The sequence below is a fragment of the Onychostruthus taczanowskii genome, unplaced genomic scaffold (assembly GCF_017590055.1).
Source record: "Onychostruthus taczanowskii isolate IOZ18803 unplaced genomic scaffold, ASM1759005v1 scaffold40, whole genome shotgun sequence".
Taxonomy (NCBI): domain Eukaryota; kingdom Metazoa; phylum Chordata; class Aves; order Passeriformes; family Passeridae; genus Onychostruthus; species Onychostruthus taczanowskii.
In genome coordinates, this window is record NW_024501460.1 from 1,277,683 (window position 1) to 1,300,241 (window position 22,559).

General features: G+C 45.7%; 2 protein-coding genes across 13 annotated transcripts in view; one reads left to right on the top strand and one right to left on the bottom strand.

Moving 5' to 3' along the window:
* GMPR (guanosine monophosphate reductase) overlaps window positions 1–19,898 on the top strand; it is a 48,041-nt gene extending 28,143 nt beyond the window's left edge. For 2 of the 4 annotated variants that reach the window (XM_041413212.1, XM_041413213.1), the window contains exons 8-10: window positions 895–1,054; window positions 17,686–17,916; window positions 19,611–19,898. In XM_041413212.1, the coding sequence (XP_041269146.1) occupies window positions 895–1,054; window positions 17,686–17,916; window positions 19,611–19,629 (410 nt within the window). In that variant the 3' untranslated portion in view covers window positions 19,630–19,898. Of the gene's footprint in view, window positions 1–894; window positions 1,055–8,809; window positions 13,633–17,685; window positions 17,917–19,610 lie in introns of those variants that run through there. The other 2 variants (XM_041413215.1, XM_041413216.1) reach the window with 1 other exon arrangement.
* ATXN1 (ataxin 1) overlaps window positions 17,355–22,559 on the bottom strand; it is a 217,477-nt gene continuing 212,272 nt past the window's right edge. For all 9 annotated transcript variants that reach the window (XM_041413205.1, XM_041413210.1, XM_041413202.1 and 6 more), the window contains one exon: window positions 17,355–22,442. In XM_041413205.1, the coding sequence (XP_041269139.1) occupies window positions 21,912–22,442 (531 nt within the window). In that variant the 3' untranslated portion in view covers window positions 17,355–21,911. The remainder of the gene's footprint in view (window positions 22,443–22,559) is intronic.

The following is a 22,559-nucleotide window of genomic DNA, read 5'->3' on the forward strand; positions in this document are numbered from 1 at the left end:
ATCACAGTAGAAAATTAAGAAAGATTCCAAAAACCTTCTTCCTGATCTTACTCCCAGCGGAGCCAATTTCATGATTTACAAAGCCAGAGGAGATAGACAGACTGAACAGTCATGACTGAGTATTCAGTGTTGCTGTTCAGTATCTGGAACATATTTAGGAGTTGTAGCTATGGGTTAGACTTCCTTTGTGGTGTGTGCTGAGAACCCTAGAACCCAGGAATGATTGTCCTTGGCCCAGAATTTTTAAACAGGAACCAAATGCAGACCCATGCAGATCTCTTTGACTAGGAATCATCCAGAACAACACTGAACACATACAGCTGATGGACTTGAAAAATCCGTAATTTCAGTTAAAAATCTGAATCAATCGTTTGATGTCATTGCTGGGAGGATTACATTACATCCATGAGTCTGCTTTCCTTCAGGGTACACTCCCACTCTGCACTTGTGGCCTAGAAAGCTCTTGAAGTTGTAACCATCAGCTTCTCTGTACAGCAGTGAGCTGTACAGAGTTAACAGGTCCCAGCCCTGTGTTTAGGACTGCTGATTGCTGCAGTCACAGTTAATAACGAATCATACTCAGATACTATTATGAAGTAAAGGGTTGAAACTGAATTTGAAAATAGAAGGCTGTGGGATAGAGCAGAATAATCTATATCTTTGTCATTGTAACTGAAAAGGTTTTTTTCTATTTAAAGTACCAGAGAAATACAATTCAGCCTGTGTCAGTTCTAAATAAGGCTTTTCCTCCAAGTTTGCTGTGACTATTACAGGAGGGGACTCCGTACCAAACTATTAAATGCTGGCTATTGTTTCTGGAGATCACTCTGTTCTTGCTTTGGCTTTCACCTTCTCCTTTCCCTGCTTTTTTATGTGTTATTTTGCTGATCACAGGAGCTGGTGCTGACTTCGTCATGATTGGAGGAATGTTTGCAGGCCATGACCAGAGTGCTGGAGATATTATAGAAAGGAATGGCAAGAAGGTGAAACTGTTCTATGGAATGAGCTCTGATACAGCCATGAAGAAGCATGCAGGAGGGGTTGCTGAATACAGGTATGAATTCCACACAGGAGCAATTGCAGTGCTCCCTCCATCCAGGAACTTTTGGAGCAGAATTGGGCAGATGGAAACAGGCCTATGCTGCTACTCCTATTGAAGCAGCTGTTGCCGACACTCACGACCTGATCTGAGGGAGGAATGGCATCCAGAGGGAGACAGGGAGAAAGAGCTGGGGTTGGCTTGCTGAGAGCAGTCATGTTCACTTGTTTGCAGCTGGTGTGGTGTGCTGTCACTGTTGAACCAGTGTGGTCTGGGAAGTCATTAGGCACTCTCCTGACTTACTGCTCCTTCAAGGTATGTATCAGCTAAATGCTGGAACATGACATACCAGGCTGCAGTTTCTGTCCCTCTGCTTGTCCACACTGGGTGTTTTTTGGTGTAAGGATTCCCAGCTAACTCACATGCTCCCTTCTGCTTGCAGAAAGTGGATGCTGGTGAACTGGTGAAGCTCAGCTGGGGTTTCCCCAGTACAGAGATGAGGGCCCAGGACTTCCAAAGCACTCAGTCACCAGAAGCAGCTTTGGGATTCCCTTCTGTATTTGTTGGGCAGTCTTCATAGGCAGCAGAAGCCCGCTGTACAGTTTTCCCAGCCCTCTTTTGGTAACAGAGCACCAGAGTAGCCTCAAATAATGCAGAATGCAGAAGCTTCATTTTTGAGCTAACTTCTCAGGGGAGAGGAAAGGAAGACAGATTTTGCAAAGAAATCTGTTGTTCCATTGCTTTTTTACCCTGGAAAGTGCTGAGAATGTTGACTTCTTGGAAAAGCAGATGACATCAGAAAACCTCTGTGTCTTTTCGCTTATGAGTGGCAGTCTTAGTCACTACCCTTGGACAACATGGTTCTTAAATACTTCATTAGAGAATGACTCCTGTCTTACAGTAAACACTGATTATTGAGGGGTCCCTTTTGATTCTTCTCTGCTGGCATAGATTCAGGCTCTGGTCCCATCTGGTAAACTGCTGTTTGCAGGAGTCTCGGTACACCTGCAGTTCCAGCCAGACACTCAGGATTGATGAGTTTTGTTGGCCTCATCTGCTACAACCACTGCAGCTTACAGGTTTTTCCCAGTGTGTCCAGCTGCTACCATGGGTAAGAGTTACAGCTCTGTGAAGGTGACAGCACAGAATGTAAAGCAGAATAGGATCCACAAAATGAAATGGAATTCATGCTTTGACACAGAGACAAGCTGATAGATAGTAATCCCAGATGTCATGCTAGACAGAAAGATCTTTGATTCCACCCCAGCATTGACTCCTGTGGTGGTTTTTGTCTGCACCATAAAATTGTGTACTCATTCACATAGCACTTAGCAGAATGCAAAGTGGTAAAACTTAGCCTCCACCAGAGCATTTACAGCCATTTCCTTTGGCCTGGATCGTGGCATCACAGAATCATTTGCATTGGAAGGGACCTTTAAGGTTCATCTAGTCCAACATCCCTATAATGAGCAGGGGCATCTTCAACTAGATGAGTTTGCTCAGAGCCCTGTCTAACTTGGCCTGGAGTGTTTCCAGGCATGGGGCATCCAGCAGGTCTCTGGGCAACCTGTTCAGTGTTTTTGTTTTCACACACAAGTTTTTATTTGCTGAAGAAAGAGCTGCACAAGATGCCATCTGCATCTGAGACAAGGTGAAATGATGCACCAGACAGATGTGGTTGCATATCTCTGAGCTTTCATTCACTTTGGGTTCATATGCCACTGCCCAGAAGCAGCACACAGTATGGGGGCTCTTTTTTCTTTTTTTGTCCCCCAGCAAGTCTGCTTGTCATCAAAGCCTCTGAACAAATGCTCTGAGTGGACAGCACTAATAAGTGTCTTGTAATATAAAAGTGGCAGCTGCCAATTGCACAGTGGTGCTGGCAACCTTTACCTGAATGTTCATTTCCTGTCCTGTGCTTGAGTCAGCTTGAGTGTGGGAAAGGCCTGATGCTGCTCAGGCACATAGTTAATGGCATCTACCTGAGAGATCACTGAGCAGCCCAAGAGTGCTGCATGGATCTCAGTGCAGCACAGTCATTAGAGCCTGGCCTCCACAGAGCTGGTGAAAGATGTAGGAAGAATTTGAGAAAGCTGGCTGTACCAGGAGGACAAAAGACTAAGGCAGTTCTTAAATTCTGTTCTACCTAATTAGGTGTGTGTGATCTGGCAACAAAATTTATTGCCAGCAGGAGAACTAATTGACACTGGTCCCTCTTAAAAATGAGAAAAAGTGCAAGTATCGTGTCTCATAGGAGCAAAGGTTATGCAGAAAGGTGCTGTATTTGGCTCAGTCTAGACAGACCTTTTGAAATCATTATGGGCAATGCTATACAAATTTGGCTTGATCCATAGCTGTATTTTGATTTGCATCCTCGATTTGAGAATTCCCTGGGGACCAGGTTCTGAAACTTTCTCAGCAGCAAGGGAGCAGGAGCACAATCTGAAATTTTGAGTCGCTGTTGAAATACTGCATTTCTGTGCCACTAATAGGTAGCATAGTAGGAGTCTCCCCGTCTACTGCTAGATACAACAGCTCCAAACACTAAATCTGTGAGCCTTGGCCCTTAACTAGGGAAGTGCTGGTACTCATCCTCACTCTACAGCTATGACACTGACCTGGCTACCTGTACCAGCCTTGGGCTTGGTCTTCCTTGGCCTGTCCCAGCGTGAGTGTCACTGTGGTTTAAAAATAGCAGCTGCTAAATCCAGCATTGTAAATGTGCTGGGCATTGAAGGGGGATTTGAAACAGCACAAGGTTTTCTTTGAATTGCTTTTATAGTAAAAGTTACAGGAAGTTTAATCACTTCCTAGTTTAGCTGATGGCAACCTTGAACCAAAAGGCTTCTTAGTCAGCATTTTAAATGCTGGATACCCCAAACTTGACCCAAACAGGTCAAGTCAGTGGGGTCCTTTATATGCATTTAAAAAGCCCAGCTGTAGGTCTGTATTGGTGACCCAAATAAGCTGTTTTGTTTTTAGAAGTGCCTGAACACTCACAGTGTGTTATTCAAGCAGCGGGGAGCTCAGTGTGCTCAGTCCCCTGCAGAATCAGACTGCTTGTCATTTAACTTCATCTTCTCAAAATTACACGTGTTGGCTGGGGAACCTGAGCCTGCAGCAGTTACATTAAAACTGACAGATAAGGTGAGATGGCTGTGGCAGGGAATAAAGTCATGAGAGTAATTGTTTTTGTAATGAATATGTCAAGCTGATCCCATTTAATCTGTGCACTCACTTTCCTTAATCTTATGTCATTTATATATTAGCTTATTTTTACATTTTCACCTCCTTCCATGAGGAATATGGATCAGAGCTGGGGATTTCTGAAAAGCAATTTTAATGTTTCTTTTGTGCGAGAGGACAAATAAGGCAAGCAGGGGCTGAGGATGCATGCAGTATTGTTCAGTTTGAGCCAATTTGGTTGTGCTAGCCCTTTTGAAATTTCACAGGTTTTGTGTGAATGCTGCAGTTCTATTGTGGCCACTCAGCAATTCACAGCTGCTACTAAGCTGGGTTTGGGCACTTAATATAAAGTGCAGGGTGAAATTTTGGCCATAGAGACAGAATAGCACCAACTGCTGGCTGCTGCTTACCATCCTGTGTGTCCCAAATGATAGCCTGGAAAACCTGCCCCCAGTTCCTCAATTTCTTATATGCCCCACTCAAAAGATTGCTTCATGCCAGGGCAGCCTGACCCCTTTATTCTGACCCACATTCTGCTAGGCTGACAGAGCACCATCACATGTGATCATGCCATGCAGCCTGCCAGGATTCCCACCCACCACACACATCCTTCCATGCAGCAGCCTTCAGCTGGCCAGGAGGGGCACCACAGACTGGGCCCTGTGAAAAAGTCCGAAGCAAATTGTTTTCCCTTTCTATTCAGTGGCTGGCAAGAGTCTGAGTTACTGCTGAGAGCATCTGAGCACACCTTTCCCAGCTGCTGGGAGCCTCAATTGCTCTGTCATCACCTTTCTTTCTGAGAAGGGGTTACTTTTGGGTCATAACTCCAGGAGAGATGTCAGAGCAGCAAAACCCTCAGCAGTTCCTGCTGACTTGCTTATGCAGCTCTCTGCCAAGTATGCCAGCTTTTGTGACAGCCTGTGTAATCCATTGTCATGGTTTATCCCAGCAGGCAGCTAAACACCACACAGGCACTCGCTCACTCCACCCCTCAGTGGGATGGGAGAGAGAATTGGGAAAAAACAGCAAAATCCATGGGTTGAGATAAAGGGAGTTTAGTAGGACAGAAAGACAACAGCAATAATAATATGCAAGACAAGTTATACACAATTTTTCACCACTCGCCAACCAATGCCCAGCCAGTTCTTGGGCAGTGGCCCCAGCCAGCTTCCCCCGCCTAGTTTATAAACTGAGCCTGTTGCCATATGGTATGCAGTGTCCCTTTGGCCAGTTTGGGTCAGATGTCCTGGCTGTGTCCCGTCCCAGCTTCTTGTGCCCCCCAGCCTACTTACTGGTGGGGTGGTGTGAGGAAGAGGAAAGTCCTTGACTTGCAGTAACCACAGCTTGGCAATAACGAAAACACTGGCATGTTGTCAACACTGAGGGCTGTCCACAGGACACAGTTCCTTTACAGCTGTCTCTGTTCTAGCGTAAGTCACACAGAGACTACACTCCCTTTGGGAGTGCACACCTTTGGCATGGACCACCTCCTTTCAAGGGTGCCTCTAGCTGCATGTCTCCTCAGGTGCGTCCAGGTGTGTTTCCTCTCCCAGTGGTCGCTGCTGTTTCATAAATACACTTGAGGAGAGGTGTCATGTGCTCCTCTGACTTCCTGAAAGTTTGGTGACTCACACCATTTTTGGAGCCAGGTGGAACATCTCTGGAATGATGTAGGTTGTGGCCTTCTCCCACACAGGTCACACTGCCACCCCGTGTCACCTGAGCCCTATGGTGTTTGCCCAGCACGGCACCCATGTGGGTGCTGGTGGAAGTCAGCTGGGCGCTCATCACGTTGGGCACTCATGAATGTACTAACAGGGTGTTTGGACATAAATAATTTGGGCAGGCATGCATGAACTGATTGGATGCTTATGCAGAAATTACTGGCTATTCATGCATGAATTAATTGGGCACTCGTGCATTAATTTATTCAGTGCTCATGCATGAACTAATCTGGCACTCACACAAGAACACAGCAAGCCCAGCAATTGATGGCCTATACGTCACTCCGTGGGAAGGCACAGACTGGGGGACTCTTAGAAGGTTAATCCAATATGAACTCTTTGGACATTATCATTTAACTTAATGTACATAAGTTAAAAACTCCATTTTACCTCCCTGTGGACCAGCCACAAGGGGTTAATACTGTAGCAGTACACTTACTAAATGTCTCTTCTCCATCCTGAGCACTGTGTTAAAGGGGTTAACATTTGGTTATATACCCATATAGATACAGATCCCACCCCTGGGCCACACTACAGCAATTAACAGTGCATCAGTGTGTGCATACACATAGTAAAATTCCACCCACGCTTCCCTGGGAGCCAGATGACTTCCCAGCTTGGTCTGAGCAACATGTTAATCTCTTAAAAACCCCTTTCCTCTGGGGGCAAGACTATTGGGGTTAATGTTAGCACAGCTTGAGTATATATTCATCAGAAACTTCATCCCCTTATTCCTGTGGACAAGGCTGTGGAGCTAATCCCACACCTCTCTTCCAGCGTGTTTTCCCCAGTGGGGTATCTGCAGGTTACTGCTTGATCAAGAGGATGTCCCACCAGCTCATCAGCTGACACTTTGAGGAACAATAGCAAGTGTTTATCTGTCAGAGCTTTGGGGCTCTGTCATTAGGTGTTCACCACTTCTGTAGATCTTGGTCTCCAAAGCCTAAAGTGGCAACCCACAAGCTTCAGCGTCCTAATACCACCGTAGCCACTGCAGGGACACCTCCCAGGGGCAGTGGCTGTAATCATCACCCGTTTCTGTATTTTTTCACTGAAAAAAGAACCACCAAGTGCTCATGCTCGTAGGAGCAATGTGCAACTTATGACCCACAGGATGCTTAAGCACGAATTAACAGGGAGTTTACATTTGAACTGATGGTGCATTCATGCATCAGGTAATTGACCTCTCATGCATTAACTGAATGGGTGGCCATGCACAAATGCAGTAAACCCTGCACTCCTTGCCCAGAACAGCATGCAGAGCTCTTCAGGTGGCAGAATGTGATAGAACTTGCACTGGTTTCTGCAAATCCCAGACACACGCTGTCTCTCACAATCTTGCAGGAAGCTCCCTGAAGCCTGAGCTCAACCTCCCAACTTTGACTGGAAGAGATGGGCATGGCCAAAAGCCAGGAACAGTGACATGAGTGTTGTTTCATGGGTCCAGCCTTTTCCTTCTGACACTGGACCTGGAAATAAAAGCCTGGGAACTCCCAACAGCACAGGCCATACAACAGACCCCTAAACCTTGTGCAGTCTGTGAGATGCCAGTGGCACATCCATCTTCCACTGGCCACTCACTGCAGTGTTTTTTTAAGAGTTTCAAGAAAGAGTCAATTACTCATCAAATGTAGGGAGATTAATCATGGCTCCTTACTCACATGGCATATCAACACTTCGCCTTTATTGTCTCCCTAGGGCTGTGACCTCGCATTTAAACTAACAGGATGAAATATAGCCAGGCTCACACTGAAGTACCTCCACATAGCAGCTGTTGCTGTTGTTAATGATTCACAAATGGAGCTTACAAACAGGCATGCCTTTTCTTGTACTATCCCCTGGAAACTTTCTTAAAGAAGAAGCAAATAAAGCCATATGTAGAACAATGACAGACCACTGCTATGATTTCTGCCTCCATTTTGTAGGGCAGAAGGAAAGCATCTCCTCTTCCCTTCGCATCTGTCTTAGACCCTCTTTTCCCAAGGCTTGCCTTCCCAGAGGAGCCAGTGTGCCAGGCAGAACAAGCTTACTCTAAAGTGTAGTGGGATCAGCTGCTGTTCCCACTAACCAGCTGATTAAGGGTCTCTGCTACAGGAGGGATTGCTGATTATGGGGCTGGAGAAAGCTGGAGGAGGAGTGTAAGTTATTTGCCTGGATTCCTCCATCGCGTAACTTTTCAGATGTGCTTTTTGGGAACAGTGCAGTCTGTGCTGGCATGCACCAGCACTTGACAGTATTCACAGCACTGCTATTTTTCTGGCTTTTTTGCCTGGCACTGAATTGTGCTACATCACCTTTTAGCTTCAAGGGACAGCTGTGCAGCAGGTTTCTGTAACAGGTTTCCCACTCTCTGTGAGCTCTGGAGAATCACACTGGTAGGAGACAGACAGAGCACTTCTGTCTGTGTCCGATCAGTAACACGGGACAGAGCCCAGGGGCCATGAAGCCTCTATAGAGCTGTGCTGGGTGGTGCCTCCTGAGAGTTAGCTCCAGTATTTCTCTGTTTGAGTCTGGCCATTCCTTACACTTTAAAGCTTGCAACTCTCACAGTCAGATTTACTTTTCAATAAAGCTGGAAGTTCCACTTGCTTGTAGGCAGATGGTAGAGGGGAGGAAGGGGCAGATCTGTAAATAAACTCATGGGATATTGCAGCATCTGCAAGATCTGTCTACTTCTACTTCTCAGTGTTGGTGGTGAGTGGAGCTGAGGCATTTCAGTGCTTGAGAGCACCAAGCAGCAAGCGATAAAGCTGAGGACACATTTGCAAACTGCAACCTGCAGAGTTAAGCTCCACAATTCTCCATTAAACACACTCATGTTTTGCATCCATATGAATGCAGTGACTGATTTCTTCTCCAGGGCTTCAGAGGGCAAGACTGTGGAGGTACCATACAAAGGGGATGTGGAGCACACCATCCTGGACATCCTCGGGGGGCTGCGCTCCACCTGCACCTACGTGGGAGCTGCCAAACTCAAGGAACTGAGCAAGAGAACAACGTTTATCCGGGTCACCCAGCAGCACAACGAGGTGTTCTCCTAGCCTAGGCCTGGGGGGCTGGAGAGAGGGGTGGGGAAGAAGAGCAGGAAGGGCTGCTCTTTTCCTTTGCTTTCTCCTCCATGTTGTGTTAGTGGCAAACTTCCCTCTCTCTCTCTCAGAACAGCAGTGTCATAGCCATTGGCTACGGCTGGGATTTGGAAGGGGAAGGTCATGCTATTAACACAATGCCATTGATTCAAAATGCAATAGCCTCATCTTTTATGGTTGTGCCTATTTTATTTTTTAATCATTTCTTCACCTGTTTTTTTTCCCCTTCTGATAAATAGCTGCTGAAACCTCAGTTAACAAGGAATTGGCTTGTACAGACATGGCTGTTAACGCCTGCACACATTCACACATTCCCGTTTCTAAGACTGACCTGTCAGCTACCACCACTTTCTGTAGTGCACCTTTAAGAAATTGCAGGCTGGGAGAGAAAAAGATGCAAGGAATTGCATGGAGAAATAAAAAATCAAATTCTCTTCATCATTTTTTTGGCTAAAGAATGGATGTTACAGCACAGCTGCCAGCCTGCAAAGTTTCAGAGGTGGATGGTAGATGAGGCCTGGCTGCTGGTGACATGTGATTCTAAAAATGCCAGATCGCTGAAACTTTCAGTTCACAGGGCTGATGTTGCTGTTCTTACTTAAACCTCCCTCTTCAATGGACTTGCCCCTTCAGAGAAGCGGGCACTGAATGTAGCAAAATTGTGCTGGCCCCCCTGCCCCCATCTGAGGAGATCATTCAGGTGATCACTTTTCAGAGCTTGCCTCATAAGTGCAGTTCCTGCTTTTAACTGCTCTCTGGGAACAGGTTTTAAAGACATTGAAACTCAGCAACTGTAACCCTGACAAGGGTTACAATTCTTTGTAGCCCTCCCTGTTCCCTTGCCTGCTCACATCCATTTAGCAAAGATGAAAAAACGCTGTGCAGTGCATTGTCTGTGGCCAGGTGGAGGAAGCCAGAGGGATCAAATTGCCTTCTGGTTATGTGGTACCACTCCTTTGCAGTCCTTGACATCATGTAAAGCAAGAGAGAGCTTTTGGCAGAACAGTTTGGTTGATTGCAAGACACTGTCAGGCTGAGATGGAGTTAAAGCATTTGCTCTAAAGGCAGTAGTGAATGTTTGAGACTCTGGGTAACACCTCAATAAAGTGGAATGGCCTGATAATTAATTGATAAATCACAATGAAAATTTCTTTAGAAATACATGTTGCATCTACATGAATACCACAGTAGCTCGATATGATAAATGATGTAAAAGTGAGCACCAATGAATTAATAATGCTTGGCCACTTACTTTAAACTGCTGCTGAGATCATAACGCAGCTAATGTTACTTCAGTACTTCAGAGTCTTGTTTTCCCCTTCTGTAGACGTCTGTGGAAAGAGGCAGGCTTCCTTTGAAAAGCAAAAAAGTAATCTGTAGGAAAAGGAATACAAAGATAAACTCTAGAATTAAACTCATACGCTGGACTGTTCAAAACGCCATCACAAGGACTGGTACAGTTGACCATGCTGAGAAGCAAATCCAGGCCACAAGCTGATCCCTGGTGATTTTAAGTGTGTGGTGCATACTGGGAAAAAAAAAAGCACAGGGTATCTTCTAAATTGCCTGGTATTTTAAATGTCTTCCATTTAATATGTAGGATGTACTTCTTAATTGTGGGATGACCTCTTCGTCTGCTTTGGAAGAGGATGGCCTTGATGTGAGCACAGGTTATGCTTGTGCTGGCTGCAAGTACCATTTGTCTTGCCCACATATCATAAAGGAATGTGAATGCAGAAGATCAGCAGGCCCTGTGAATCTCTGTTCCCTCCAGCCTGGAAGCATCATGTTAAGAGAATGCCAGGCTTCTCCACCACAGAAAGGTGCTGTGGACCACCTACTGCTCTCAGCTGCACTAGGCCCAGAGCAGGGGCAGTGTGACCTCTCTGCATCAGTACAGCTGTGGGACAGCACTGTTCCTCTGTTTATATGATGCAGAGGGGAAGCAAATGGACACCTCTGTCAGGAGTGGGGTTAGACCACCACAGCCCAGGCCTGACCACAGGTGTGTCTCCATACTGGTGCCTTCACATGTGGGAAGTGCAGCACTCTGCTGGCCTCATGCCCACTCTCACTAGCGCTTTTCTACTTTTTTTAGCTACATTTCTAAGTGGAATTTAAGAAATGCATATAAGAAAATATATATATATATATTTGTAAACCTTTTTTTAAAAGATCATGCGCACACCAAAACAAGCAGCTTCATGATGGCCTCAGAACAGTTTCTTTTCCAAAGGGCAGGTGCTGGAGGCAAGGGGAGGCTGCCTCTCTACAAGTGTGGCAAATGGGGCCACTCTTCCACCTCCTTTCCTTCCCCTCCTGCACATACCTCTGATCAGTGATTAATAGGAGAGGGACAGGCTATTCTTAAGCTGTCCCCGGAATTCTTCAGGCTGTGAGTGACATTGATGCCATGATGGTGACTGATAAAGTTTTGATGTTAGGTATTAGGTTTTCTGAATAGCAGGTCTTACCATTGTTTTGATAAGCAGCATGTTTTCTTTCATTTTCTCCTCTCGAAAAGTGAGCAGGAGAGAGAAATGAGATGCAGAAAGGCTGAACTGGTGGCATGTCTGCATCTCACCCAGTTATATGTGAATTTTGTTCTGGAATAACCCTTAGCTATGTCAGTGCTCATCATTGACACTGTACATCATTGACACTGACACTGTGCAGCTCTGAGACAGGCTGGAAAATACAAAAAAAAAAAAAAAAAAGCGCTTGAGTCCCCCTTTAACACCTGTTGCTGTGCTGCAGTTGTTGCTCTGATCTTCACTTAGCCCCAGGTCCTGTACCCTGCTCAAGCCTGCTGCCACTCCCACAAGGAACTGAGGCAGAGGGAGCCAGGAACACACTTTGTCTGGCAGGATGGTCCAAGTCAAGACCGCAACCACTGACAAATGCCATGTGCCATTTGTAGATCTACCTCACCTGCACATCTAACTGGGTTCTTTGTTACTTGGTGTCCTTTTGTGGGAAATGAAATTTTTAAGTGCTTAATAATGCTTAATGTTGAGTCATTCTGCATAACCAGGTCTTCTTTAACCCTACAGTCCAACCCCATCCTGTCCAGAAGAATGCTGTGAGTGTGACAGCGTGTACTGTAAGCCAGAGCCATGCCTGCTTCCCCCAGCCAGGCAATTGTTGAGCTCCCAAGAGCCGTGTTGAGCTTCCCACTGGCTCCACAGGGGTGCAGTTTAACATACCAAAGACCTACAAGTGGGGATGCTGAAAAATGCAACATTATGTCATTAAGCAATCCCTGCTGAGCATGTCTGCCTGTGGCTTCTTGAAACATCAGGACACCTCTAACACCCCTGGCACTCCAGTGCTGCTCTGGGATTGCCTTGCTTTGGCACAGGAGCAGCCTTGCTCACTCATCGGTGGCTGTGGTGGCAGTGAGGAGTGCACTGTGCAAGTGGACTTGTTGGTGTGAGCAGTTGCTAAGGGGGTGGGCCTTGAGCCAACATCCTGGCAGGTGCAAAACAAGCCATGAAGGTCTCCATTCTCTGGGAGAAACACATTCCCATCTGCTCATTGGAACAGCCAGTCCCCATTGGCCATGGGGCAGGGGCTTTGGCTGTGCTTTGGTGCAGCTTTCTTCTCCCTTAGGGCATGGTGGGGTTGAATGTAGGATGGGGACACCCTGTAAATATGGAGAGTTATAAGGCAGGATCAGAAGAAGCCTCTGCCTTTGGGGGAGCTTTTCCTATTTAAAATGTGCCTGTCTCTTCTTTCAGCTAGTCAATAGCAGGGGTAGAAAGGATGGGGTTAAGGAAGAAACGTGGCAGCTGTTGGCCAAGCTCCACTGTGCTGGGACAGGCGCTTTCAGTCAAAGACATGATGAGAGTTTGAAGCTTTTCTGAACCAAGCACTCCCTACTTTATACCTGTTAAACTCCACTCTCGTGACAGACTTGTTGCTGCAGCTTTCTGCCGCTGTATGTACAGTGTCTATCCATCACCATCTCACATCTCCCACTGGGGGATGGTGCTGTTTAGTTGCTAATACCAGTTTCACACCCAAAATTCTCTTTTGGAGCCAGGAGGGCTTTTGCAGCCAGTGCCAGATTTGGCGTTGTGCAGAAGAGAAGGGGGGAAAAAAGTCAGGGCTCAAGAACAGCAGTTTTCCCTCTGCAGCAGCCAAGGCAGCAGGTGGGAGAGGGCCAGCCCTTCCCTGCGGGCTGGGAGCTGCCAGGAGCAGCGGGGTTGAAGCATGTCTCGAGTAGATGCTGGCACAGCTCTGCACTCCGGACAGACCACCCCCTGCAGCCTTAGCTTCCTTTGTCGTCACTTAGATGCTTAAGCAAGCCCTCCCCAACATTTATTTGACCCAGTGTTTGCTGGCTGAAGTTTTCATGCATAAATCAGTTTGGAGTCCAGAACTCCCTGGCGTTGCCTGTGATAACTGTGAAGTGTTTCTGTGTCATTGGCCAAAAAGCTGCTCGGCTTTCAGTGTTTTGCTGCCCTGCTCAGCCCTGCTGAGATGGTGATGAGAGCGCTGCCCCCTTCCCTCTGCTGTGGCATCCCCGTGTTCCCGGCCCAATCATCCCAGCTGCTCCCAAGTTTTTGTTATGCAATAAAGAGCTTCACCCTGACGGGCTGCAGAGCGTTTTGTGGCCATGGGTGGGAGGGTACAGGCACCTCTGGGCGTCGTCACAAATAAAAGCCAATGCTCTCAAATGCATTGCCAGGGCGGGGCTGGGGGAGGACTGGGCAGGGAATTAAATTGGTCAAATGATGTCCCTAGGAAAGCTCTCTCCCCTTCAGTCATAAAAGACAAAAACATGCATTTGCAATTGGCACTGTTATTTTATTAGTACGAGTATACTGAAACAATAAACTTGTACTGGTATACAGACAATTTCTTTAAAACAATTTTGTTCAAATTTTGAATCAAACATTGTTTTATTATAATAATGAAATAATTTCTACCTAGAAAACCTGCAAGCACCATCAAAGAAAGGGACCATAAAATTCAATAAACAGACGCGAGTGTATCCTACAAATAGACACACCACCATTAGAAAATAGAATATGAATTCTTCCATTTTTTTTAATATTTGTTTTAAAAAAGCTAGTGCAAGTACAATATTTTACACTGGAATTACAGAGAGTATGCACGCATATGGAAAAAAGTTCTCCTGTCACAATAAAAGCTCTTAACTATGTCTGTATGCACTTAAAATCTTCTCCTCTTTTCAATAAGGTGCAAAACGTTATTCCCTCCCTATTTTCTCCTTTGTACTGGCCATGTCAGCTCAATTTCTCCCCAACACAAAGCTGCGATATCCCTTTTACTGGGCCTACACTAGGAACTACACTGGAAGTGTGATTTGCAACAACCCTCATTAGTAATACTAGACAATTAAAAAAAAATTACTTTAAAAACTACAGATGTTGAATGGCTGGACCTGACCCCGGCTCGGCCAAGCGCCGCTGCCAGCTGCTGCCGGGAGCGGTGACATAGCTAGTACAAAATGGATTTCAGTAGCTCACCCAAACTGAAAAAGGTTGGGAAATTCCCCCCACCCCCACTTCTGTAACACTGCGAAAAGAACAGTGTTCAACAAGTTAATACATTATTAAAAAAAAAAAAAAAGGAGCAAATACATATATTAGTGAGTTTCAACATTAGCTGACTGTCGTGAAGAGTTGCATCTATGCCTTACCAGATTAGTAACTTCGCGAAGTGCCTGGCCGTCCGAGCCACCTGCAGCCATCCCTGGCCCGTTTTTGCCCTCAGCTGCCCAGATCCAAACCCGGTGGACTGGAACAAGAATTCTGCAGAGCTTGTTCAACAGGAGAGTACCTGGGTCCTGGACTTTTAAAGCAAATGCCAGGGTGGAATCCCCTCACCAGCAGGTGTGAAGGGGCAGACCCACACTGCCGGCAGAGCCAGTGGTCCCACCCTGGCTCCACTCTGGCCGAGGATCTGGGCCCTGAAGTTTCTGCCCATCACCAATCTCGTAGTACAGCAAGGACAGCTTCAACAAGTGACTCCGCTCGCTGCAAACAACACTTCCAATGCACACCTACTGCGTGGTCGAGGGAAAGGGCACAGGAGCTTTAACTGCTCAAAAGAGAAACTAACAAAAAAGAAACAACCTTGGATGAAGCCTCCTTAAAATCCTCAGTGGAAGACTTGCGTCCTTTCAGCTAACAATAAGAAAAAACCTACGGAAACCTCAGAGACGGTTATTGTATAAATACTACCTGTTGGCTGAATGCACTTCACCATAACACAACTGGGGCTGGTTTCTGAGCACCCGGGGGTCACTTGCACAGGGCGAGCATTCCCATCCCCTGTGCCTGTGGGAGCCAAAGCTTGGATCATCTCTGGGGAGGGGGATGGGAGCAGCTGGAAACTTTGCCCTCTCCACCCTGCCACCAGCTTCCAGCTGCCCAGCTCAATCTTTGGACAGGAAAAGGATCCTCTCTTCAGAAACTGCTTCCGGATCCTCTCCTTTTGGCTTCTGAAAAACACCAGTCTTGCCATTGGTCAAGACCGCCACTGGAACCGTGTGACCAGCTGCTCCTGGCACCCTGGCAGCAGTGGTGGGAGAAAGGGGCAGTGACAGGGGCTGGAAGGCCGGGTCGCCTCGGGTACCATTGTGCTGCTAGTGCTGGGCAAGGATACCTTGTTACAAGCACTTCTAGCTCAGGGTTGTACTCTTTGGATTTCATCTGGACCAGGAAGTGCTGAAAAAATGTAGAACAGCATCCCCAGAGAGAGAAAAAAATGGGACCAAAAGACCTCAGGTGGAAACTACGCAAGTTGTGCTCAGCCAGCAGCAGCTCTCAGCCCGAGGGCTGCCAGCACCAGCAGGGTCCCCGCTCTCGGGCCAGCCGGGCCTTGCCTGCCCAGGGCACGGCCAGGGCCTCCCTCGAAACCAGCCTGCACCTCTGGGCTGCCAGGGGCTCCCTCAGCGCAGGCGGAAGAGACTTAAAGCCAAATACAGCCGGAGGGTGAGGCTCTCGTTTTGCACAGTAGCCACCCTTCGAAGTGCCTGGTAGCTGCACTCAGGAATTGCTGCTCCAAGGTGTATTTTCTGCACAGGAATTAACAGTGTGACTCCATTCCCCAGAAATGGGACCCATGTAATACGAACAGAAAATTAAGCACAGTTGTTCTTTAAGAGCCTTTTAAGTAATAATTCTTCCTGGCCAGAGCCAATACAAATCAGATAATCTAGACATGACATTTTCTATATACAAAAAACATGTAACTTTCAACCTTTCTCTGCTTTTGTATTTAAAAACTTTTTTTTTTTTTTACAAACAAGGTATGAAACTCACTGTTCAAACAGAGCCATCTCTTTTTCAAACACTGAATGAATCATTCCAACATTCATTTTTCTTTTGTGCAATTTTTTAAAACATTACCTGTACTCCTCAATGTGAGTGCTTCAAAAAAAGTTTCTATTTTTAATAAGCTTCTCAAATTAGGTTTACATCAAAAAATATTCCCACAAGGTATAGTGCTACAAGAAAAGATCCTATCAGTAAAGGTAACACATCTGAAGCGAGGTCGTCTATGTAAAAGAAATTGAACTCTGGAGTAGAGGTGTGCAACGTGTTTGGAATTTCCCTATGGGCACAAAGCAAGGCTGTCCTCAGGACAGGGAATCAAGTGGACATGTAGGCATACACGTAAAAAAAAATGCACACGTCACTTCTTTGTGTGCAAACAGACACTTCTGCCTGGGGGTGTGTGTGCACATACGCATATCTGCATCAACAAATTCTCATTTTGCTATTTATTACAGCATTTGGGAGAGTGGGAGGGTTGGAAAACCAGAGAAAAGGAAATTACTGCCTCCACTCTGGTGGTATGTTCCCCTTGCTTTTCACATCAACACTGGCCAGAGCCCGCAGTGGACTCTGCTGCTACCTGTGATGATGGGGAGGGAAGAAATGGAAACTGTATGAGTGCATATCTCATTCTGCCATTTGTCAAGTTTCTGGGACAGCAGAAGTGTTTCAATGGGCCAAATCCCCTCCACCTGCCCAAGGCGTCTGCCCTGATCAACCCCGACATTTTTCCAGCTGCCTGATTAAGGTCAGGATCTGGCCCTGATTGAACCACGCTTCAATTTCACAAAGGTTTATACATGTGCTTTACAGCGAGCCCCTGAGCAGCCTTTGCTGGCCAGCCCAGACCTCCCACGGGCACATGTATAAGCGTTTGCAGAACTGGGTCCCATGACATGCAGAGCATTGCACCAAAAGCCACTCTGGAACAACACTATTAGTGTTAAAAAAGATTGAGAATTCGCTCTCCTTGACACAGGCTTTTTTTTTTGTTTGTTTGTTTTAAGCAGTTGTGAGAATTAACAGAATTTCACAATTTCCTTTTTACTACTGGCAACACACTTTAAAGTACTATAAATATCTGCAGAGAGTGTATTTTCATGATAACCAACAGCTACAGTTCATGCTGAGCCTGCTGCTTTTGTATTGCAAGCTAAATGAGATCTACAAAGTTTAAACCATGAGATGCAGGAAATCCAAACTTGTCTGTAACATTGTACATCCCTACTCCGGAGCAGTAAAAGTGCTGCTTCTGGTCACATCAGTGTACCACACATACACCAGCCCCATCCCTGAGTAAAAGGTGTGAAAGGTTTCTAAATGTTCCTTGATTTAAGGGAAACAAGAGTAGTGATGTCACTTCCCCATGCTGAGAAAATGACGGGAACGACGGGTCGAACGAAGCGACAGTGGGACAAAGGAATTAAAGGAATGAAAAAAGGAACGTGTGTCCCTCCCCTCCTCCCGAGGTCTGCATCTTTGAGTGAAAGCAAGTCTAAGGGCAAGGTACAAAATGGTAAAATAGGTCAACAGCGACTCCGATTCGGGTCTCGACCAGAGGACTCGAGGTAAGTGACATCAAACTCAAATTCCCCACGATGTGGCCCAGACAAACTGAAACAATGCCTAAGTTAGACGCTATAAGGAACAGTCACTGTATATATAGAGATAGATATATAGATAGATAGACAGACAGATAGATAGATAGATAGATAGACAGACAAATAGAGTTTTTTTGTTTTTTAGAAATCCCTATAAAGAGGTTCTTGTTTTATTTTTCTTTGCCCTGACTAATTTCTTGGTGATTGTATGCATTTCGTTGTAAACTAAAGAGGCCTGCTACAAAAGGAGAGAAACAAGCAGACAAAAAAGAAAACTGCTTAGTTACTATTGCAAAGCGGCCGCCACGCAGAGCAGAGGCAGAGCCTCCTCCTTCGGCTTCACCTCAGCATCCCCTGCTTACACGTGGTGTTTTGCACCTGCCCTGGGGATCCATGGCACTCCCAGACCTGGGGCTGCACCACGAGGGATGCTCAGTGCCAGAGGGAAAGGCAAAGCCTCACCTTGCAAAGGGCTCGGCCCCGATGGGAGCCAGCTCCTGTGTGCGCGTGTCCAGGTGGAAGGTGGCACTCGGCCATATGGTTGAGTGCCACCCTCTGCCTGGATGGATGCCATGTAGACATGAATACATCTCTTTTTTGCTTCTTTTTTTTTTTTTTTTCTTCCTGGATCTCTTTAAACAACAAATACAGAAAGGGTTCATGTTTCCCGGGGCAAGGGATCTTCTACCCTTAATATGGTGTGGGTTTTTGGAGGGGGGAGGACAGGGAGGGACTTATTAATGGTGGGGTGGGGGCAGGGAGAAAGGCAGAAAGAAAGAATTCAAAAGAGACAAAACCAGGGAAAATCAGAAGTGAGTATGAGATCTAGCTAACACCGCACAGGTGAGTCTAAGTTGGCACGTAAAGTATTGCACATCCTACAAAAGCTAAAGCATGGAAGGGGACAATTGTTTGGAAAGAACCAGTTATTTCAGAATTCCTCAGTCTGAAATACAAGCACAGAACTAATACATTCCTATTGCTCCAAATGTATTTTTTTATTATTATTATTTTTTTTAGTGTTAGTTGAATAGATCCAGTCAGTTTAATAGCCCCTGCTTCCTTATTGACCACAAATGTGTATGCGAATGGTTTTACTTGAGATTTCTTTTTCTCTAAGTACACATGAAGTACAGAAATAGTGGTAAGACTGTGAACTAAAATCTGTAATCTTTCTATTCCTTTACCATCAAAGCTTAAAAAAAAAAAAACAGGAAACAAAACAAAACAATAAATTGCAAGTGCCCTGAGCAGAGTATATGGAAGATTAAGCAACTTCTCTGAGCAGAAATATTAACAAATAAGCACTAACTAAGCTGTGTGATTGTGAGAAGAAACCCACTCAGCTATTTGGTAGCCCGCTGAGAGGTTAATAAAATTCAAGGAAATTCAAAAAAAGTTTCAAGCTATTTTAAACATATTTCAACTTTTTGGTGCACCCCAGAATATGGTATAAAAACAATTAGGTCTGGTGTGAGCTAAATTTCAAGTAACAAGTAACAAGAGTCAAAGATGGGGTTTGGGGTTAACATTTCTTCTCTCAAAGAAAAGCACTGTATTTCAGGGGAGAGGGAAAACAAGACTTTAAATAAATTTGTTCACTTTAGGTTACTGTGTTTCTAATGACAGACTTTGATTTCCTGTTCTCCCTATGAGTACAGTTTCTTCAAAACTACCTGAAGGATGTGAACTCGCCAACCAAAAATGACGACACGAACGCTTGCTCACAGAGGGCCCGAGTGCGATCCCACTGAAATCCCACTGGGATCTTCCAAGAAGCAGCGACAGGCATTAGCCCTCAGCCCCGACACACTTCAAACTCGCACCGCCCCGAGGCTCGTGCAGGAGGTTTGGTGCACAGCACCTCAGAGGATCCGGCCCTACCTGGGGAAAGAAAAGACTGAACGCGTGAATCCCCCCGCTCCTACTTGGTTTGTACCAAACTCCTGAAATGTCGCCTTTCCAATGGAAAACAATGCAATTAAAATAACAAATAATAATAACAATAATAATAATAAAAATAAAATAACAATAGGTTTGTTTTCAAAACAAACAAACACCTTGCTTACTTATAGAAATGGTTTTTTTTTCTGGAAAACTCTCTCAGCAAGTCTGAAGAAAAATTCTCAGAGGTGTCCCGGTAGGACCTGGTTCTGTGTGGCCGATAAGGTAGAAAGACTGAAAATGAACTCTGAAAGGAACGTAACCCTATGAAATGGCCTAGAGCGTAGGCAGGTTAGTGAGTAATTGCTACATTTGTTTATGCTCTTTCAGACCCCCCCACCCCACAACATTATTAGGTAAAAACTGCAGGAATACCACACAAATGATAAACTCAAGATGTGCAAATTGCAAGATTCTTTAAAGTCCATCTTTTTCAAAAACACTGGACAATGATTTTTCCTCTTTCCTTTTTCCTTTCTCTTTTTTTTTTTTATTATGTCAGCTCGCATATGCCTTTAACTCTTTCTCAAGCATTAAAGTTTAAAAAGTGCCTCCTATTAAGTAGTCCTTTGTGGACAATGACTGTCACATACTAGTTCAATAATTCACATTCATCCCTTTGAAACCACATTAAAACTTTCAGCATCTTGCCTGTGAGAAAACTTTACATAGTTGCATGTAGTTACAGTGTTGAAGAGATTTGTTTGTTTGTTGTTGTTGCTTTCCGAGCAGATTAAAGTGATATACAGTACGTACTGAGTGTTAGACCAGGATGCTCAGCAATAAAGTGTGAACAGCATTTTAAGTGCTTAAAGACATTCTAGGTTCATCTTCAACAGCGGATTCCTGTGTCACACACCGCAATTTGAAAAAAGTGGCACCAGTTGTCCATAACCATGAACTAAAACCAGTACTAGAGTTAAAGACAAAGATTTGCAACCTAACTGCAAACGATGGATGCCTGTGATCTCAAAGGGGCAGTCTGCGTCTACCTTGTGGAAGCAAATGTCATTGGCGTAACCCGGTCGATTTGTCTAACACTGCACAGAAACAGGAGTGAGCCTGAGCCAGGCGCATCCGCAGAGCCAGAGGCCTCCTCGCACACCCACGCACACCCACGCCACACGCACACACCCAGCCCCCCGCCCTCAAGGGAAACCCTGCAGGGCGACCGGCGCGAGGGTCCGTACAGCCTCGCCGTCGCTGACTCCGGGCAATGGAACTGCACTAGCACGCAGAAAGGAAATGTGGTGTGGCAGTTTGCTTTAGGAATAAAAATCAGTGCAGTCAGACCCCATGGGGGAAAAATATATATATACATATACACACACACAAATATATATATATATATATATATATGTATAGCAGAGCCTTGAGTAAGAGTTGGCTTGTTGTTGAAAACATCAGAGACTGTCTGATCCTTTTCAGTAACACACCCAAGGGTTGTGTCCTCAGCATCCACCTGGGGTGAGGAAACCTCATCACCAACCCTCCAGAGAGCGGCCGTCCCGCCCTGGGGGCTGGCACGCACCCACACCCACACACACGCACGCACACGCACCCCATGTCTGACACACACCTCTGCTACAGTTCCCTTCTCACCTCCCCCAAAAAAACTAGAACAGGAACCAGAACAACAAAACAAACACAAAAACAAAACAAAACAACAACAAAAAAAAAAACAGCGACAAAAAGAAAACAAAATCACAGCTGGACCCTGTCCTACACGAGGTGTTAGAAAACAGGAGCCATGACAACACATTCATTTCCACTAAGGGTGTGTGAAGCAGATACTGCCCCTTCTGTAGCTCTCAATAAACCTAGTCACTGACAAACACTTGTGGAAAAACATATGCACCAGTCTCCTGCATAATACCAGCTGCAACTATAACAACAAGGTTATAACATAAACCTAAAATAAGATGATAACATGTAAATACTGGGTTATTTAGTCTACAGTACAGTAATCTGGATAAAAATGACAAGGGATAGCCTAATTTCCTTTCCCCAAACAACTTTTACTTTCCTACGTTGGATCGACCTTCAATACAAATCTTAACCTCCTGAGGAATAAAAGAAGGCTTGGGAAGAGTCAAAGGCGGCTCCTCTTCTGATTTCTCTAGTTTTCGTGTTTCAGGGGCTGACCACCTCCTCTTCCTTGTTGCTGGGGGCTTGCTGGGTTCTGTTTTGGTGAGCAAAGGTGCTGCAGGCAATCCTATTTTGTCCGGAAACTTCAGTTCACCGTTCTCAGCTAACATCTGTGCGCTTCCCTGATTAATCCCGTTTTCCTGCTCCGCATACCTGTGTCTACTTCCAGCTAGACTGTCATTCTTTGAATGCTTCAGCAAGATACTAGCTGAGTCCATGGGCTGGCCCTTTTTAATAGAGCCGTTCTTCAGGTTCTTGAGTGTGAGCGATATGCAGACGTCCCCCACTGAGAGTTTGGAGCATGGCAAATCAAAGAGCTGGTTGGTTCTTTCAGGGCAGCACGATGACCAGCCTTGTCCAAATACAAAAAAAGGGTATTCTACCAAGACTTCCACGCTGACCTGCAGAAAGAGATGGGACAACACAGGAAGACAGAGGGAGAGAGAGGAGAGAGCATGAGATCACTCCATGAGCCCTCACTCATGTGCAGTGCTTGCCACAGGGGAGAGGGATAAAGC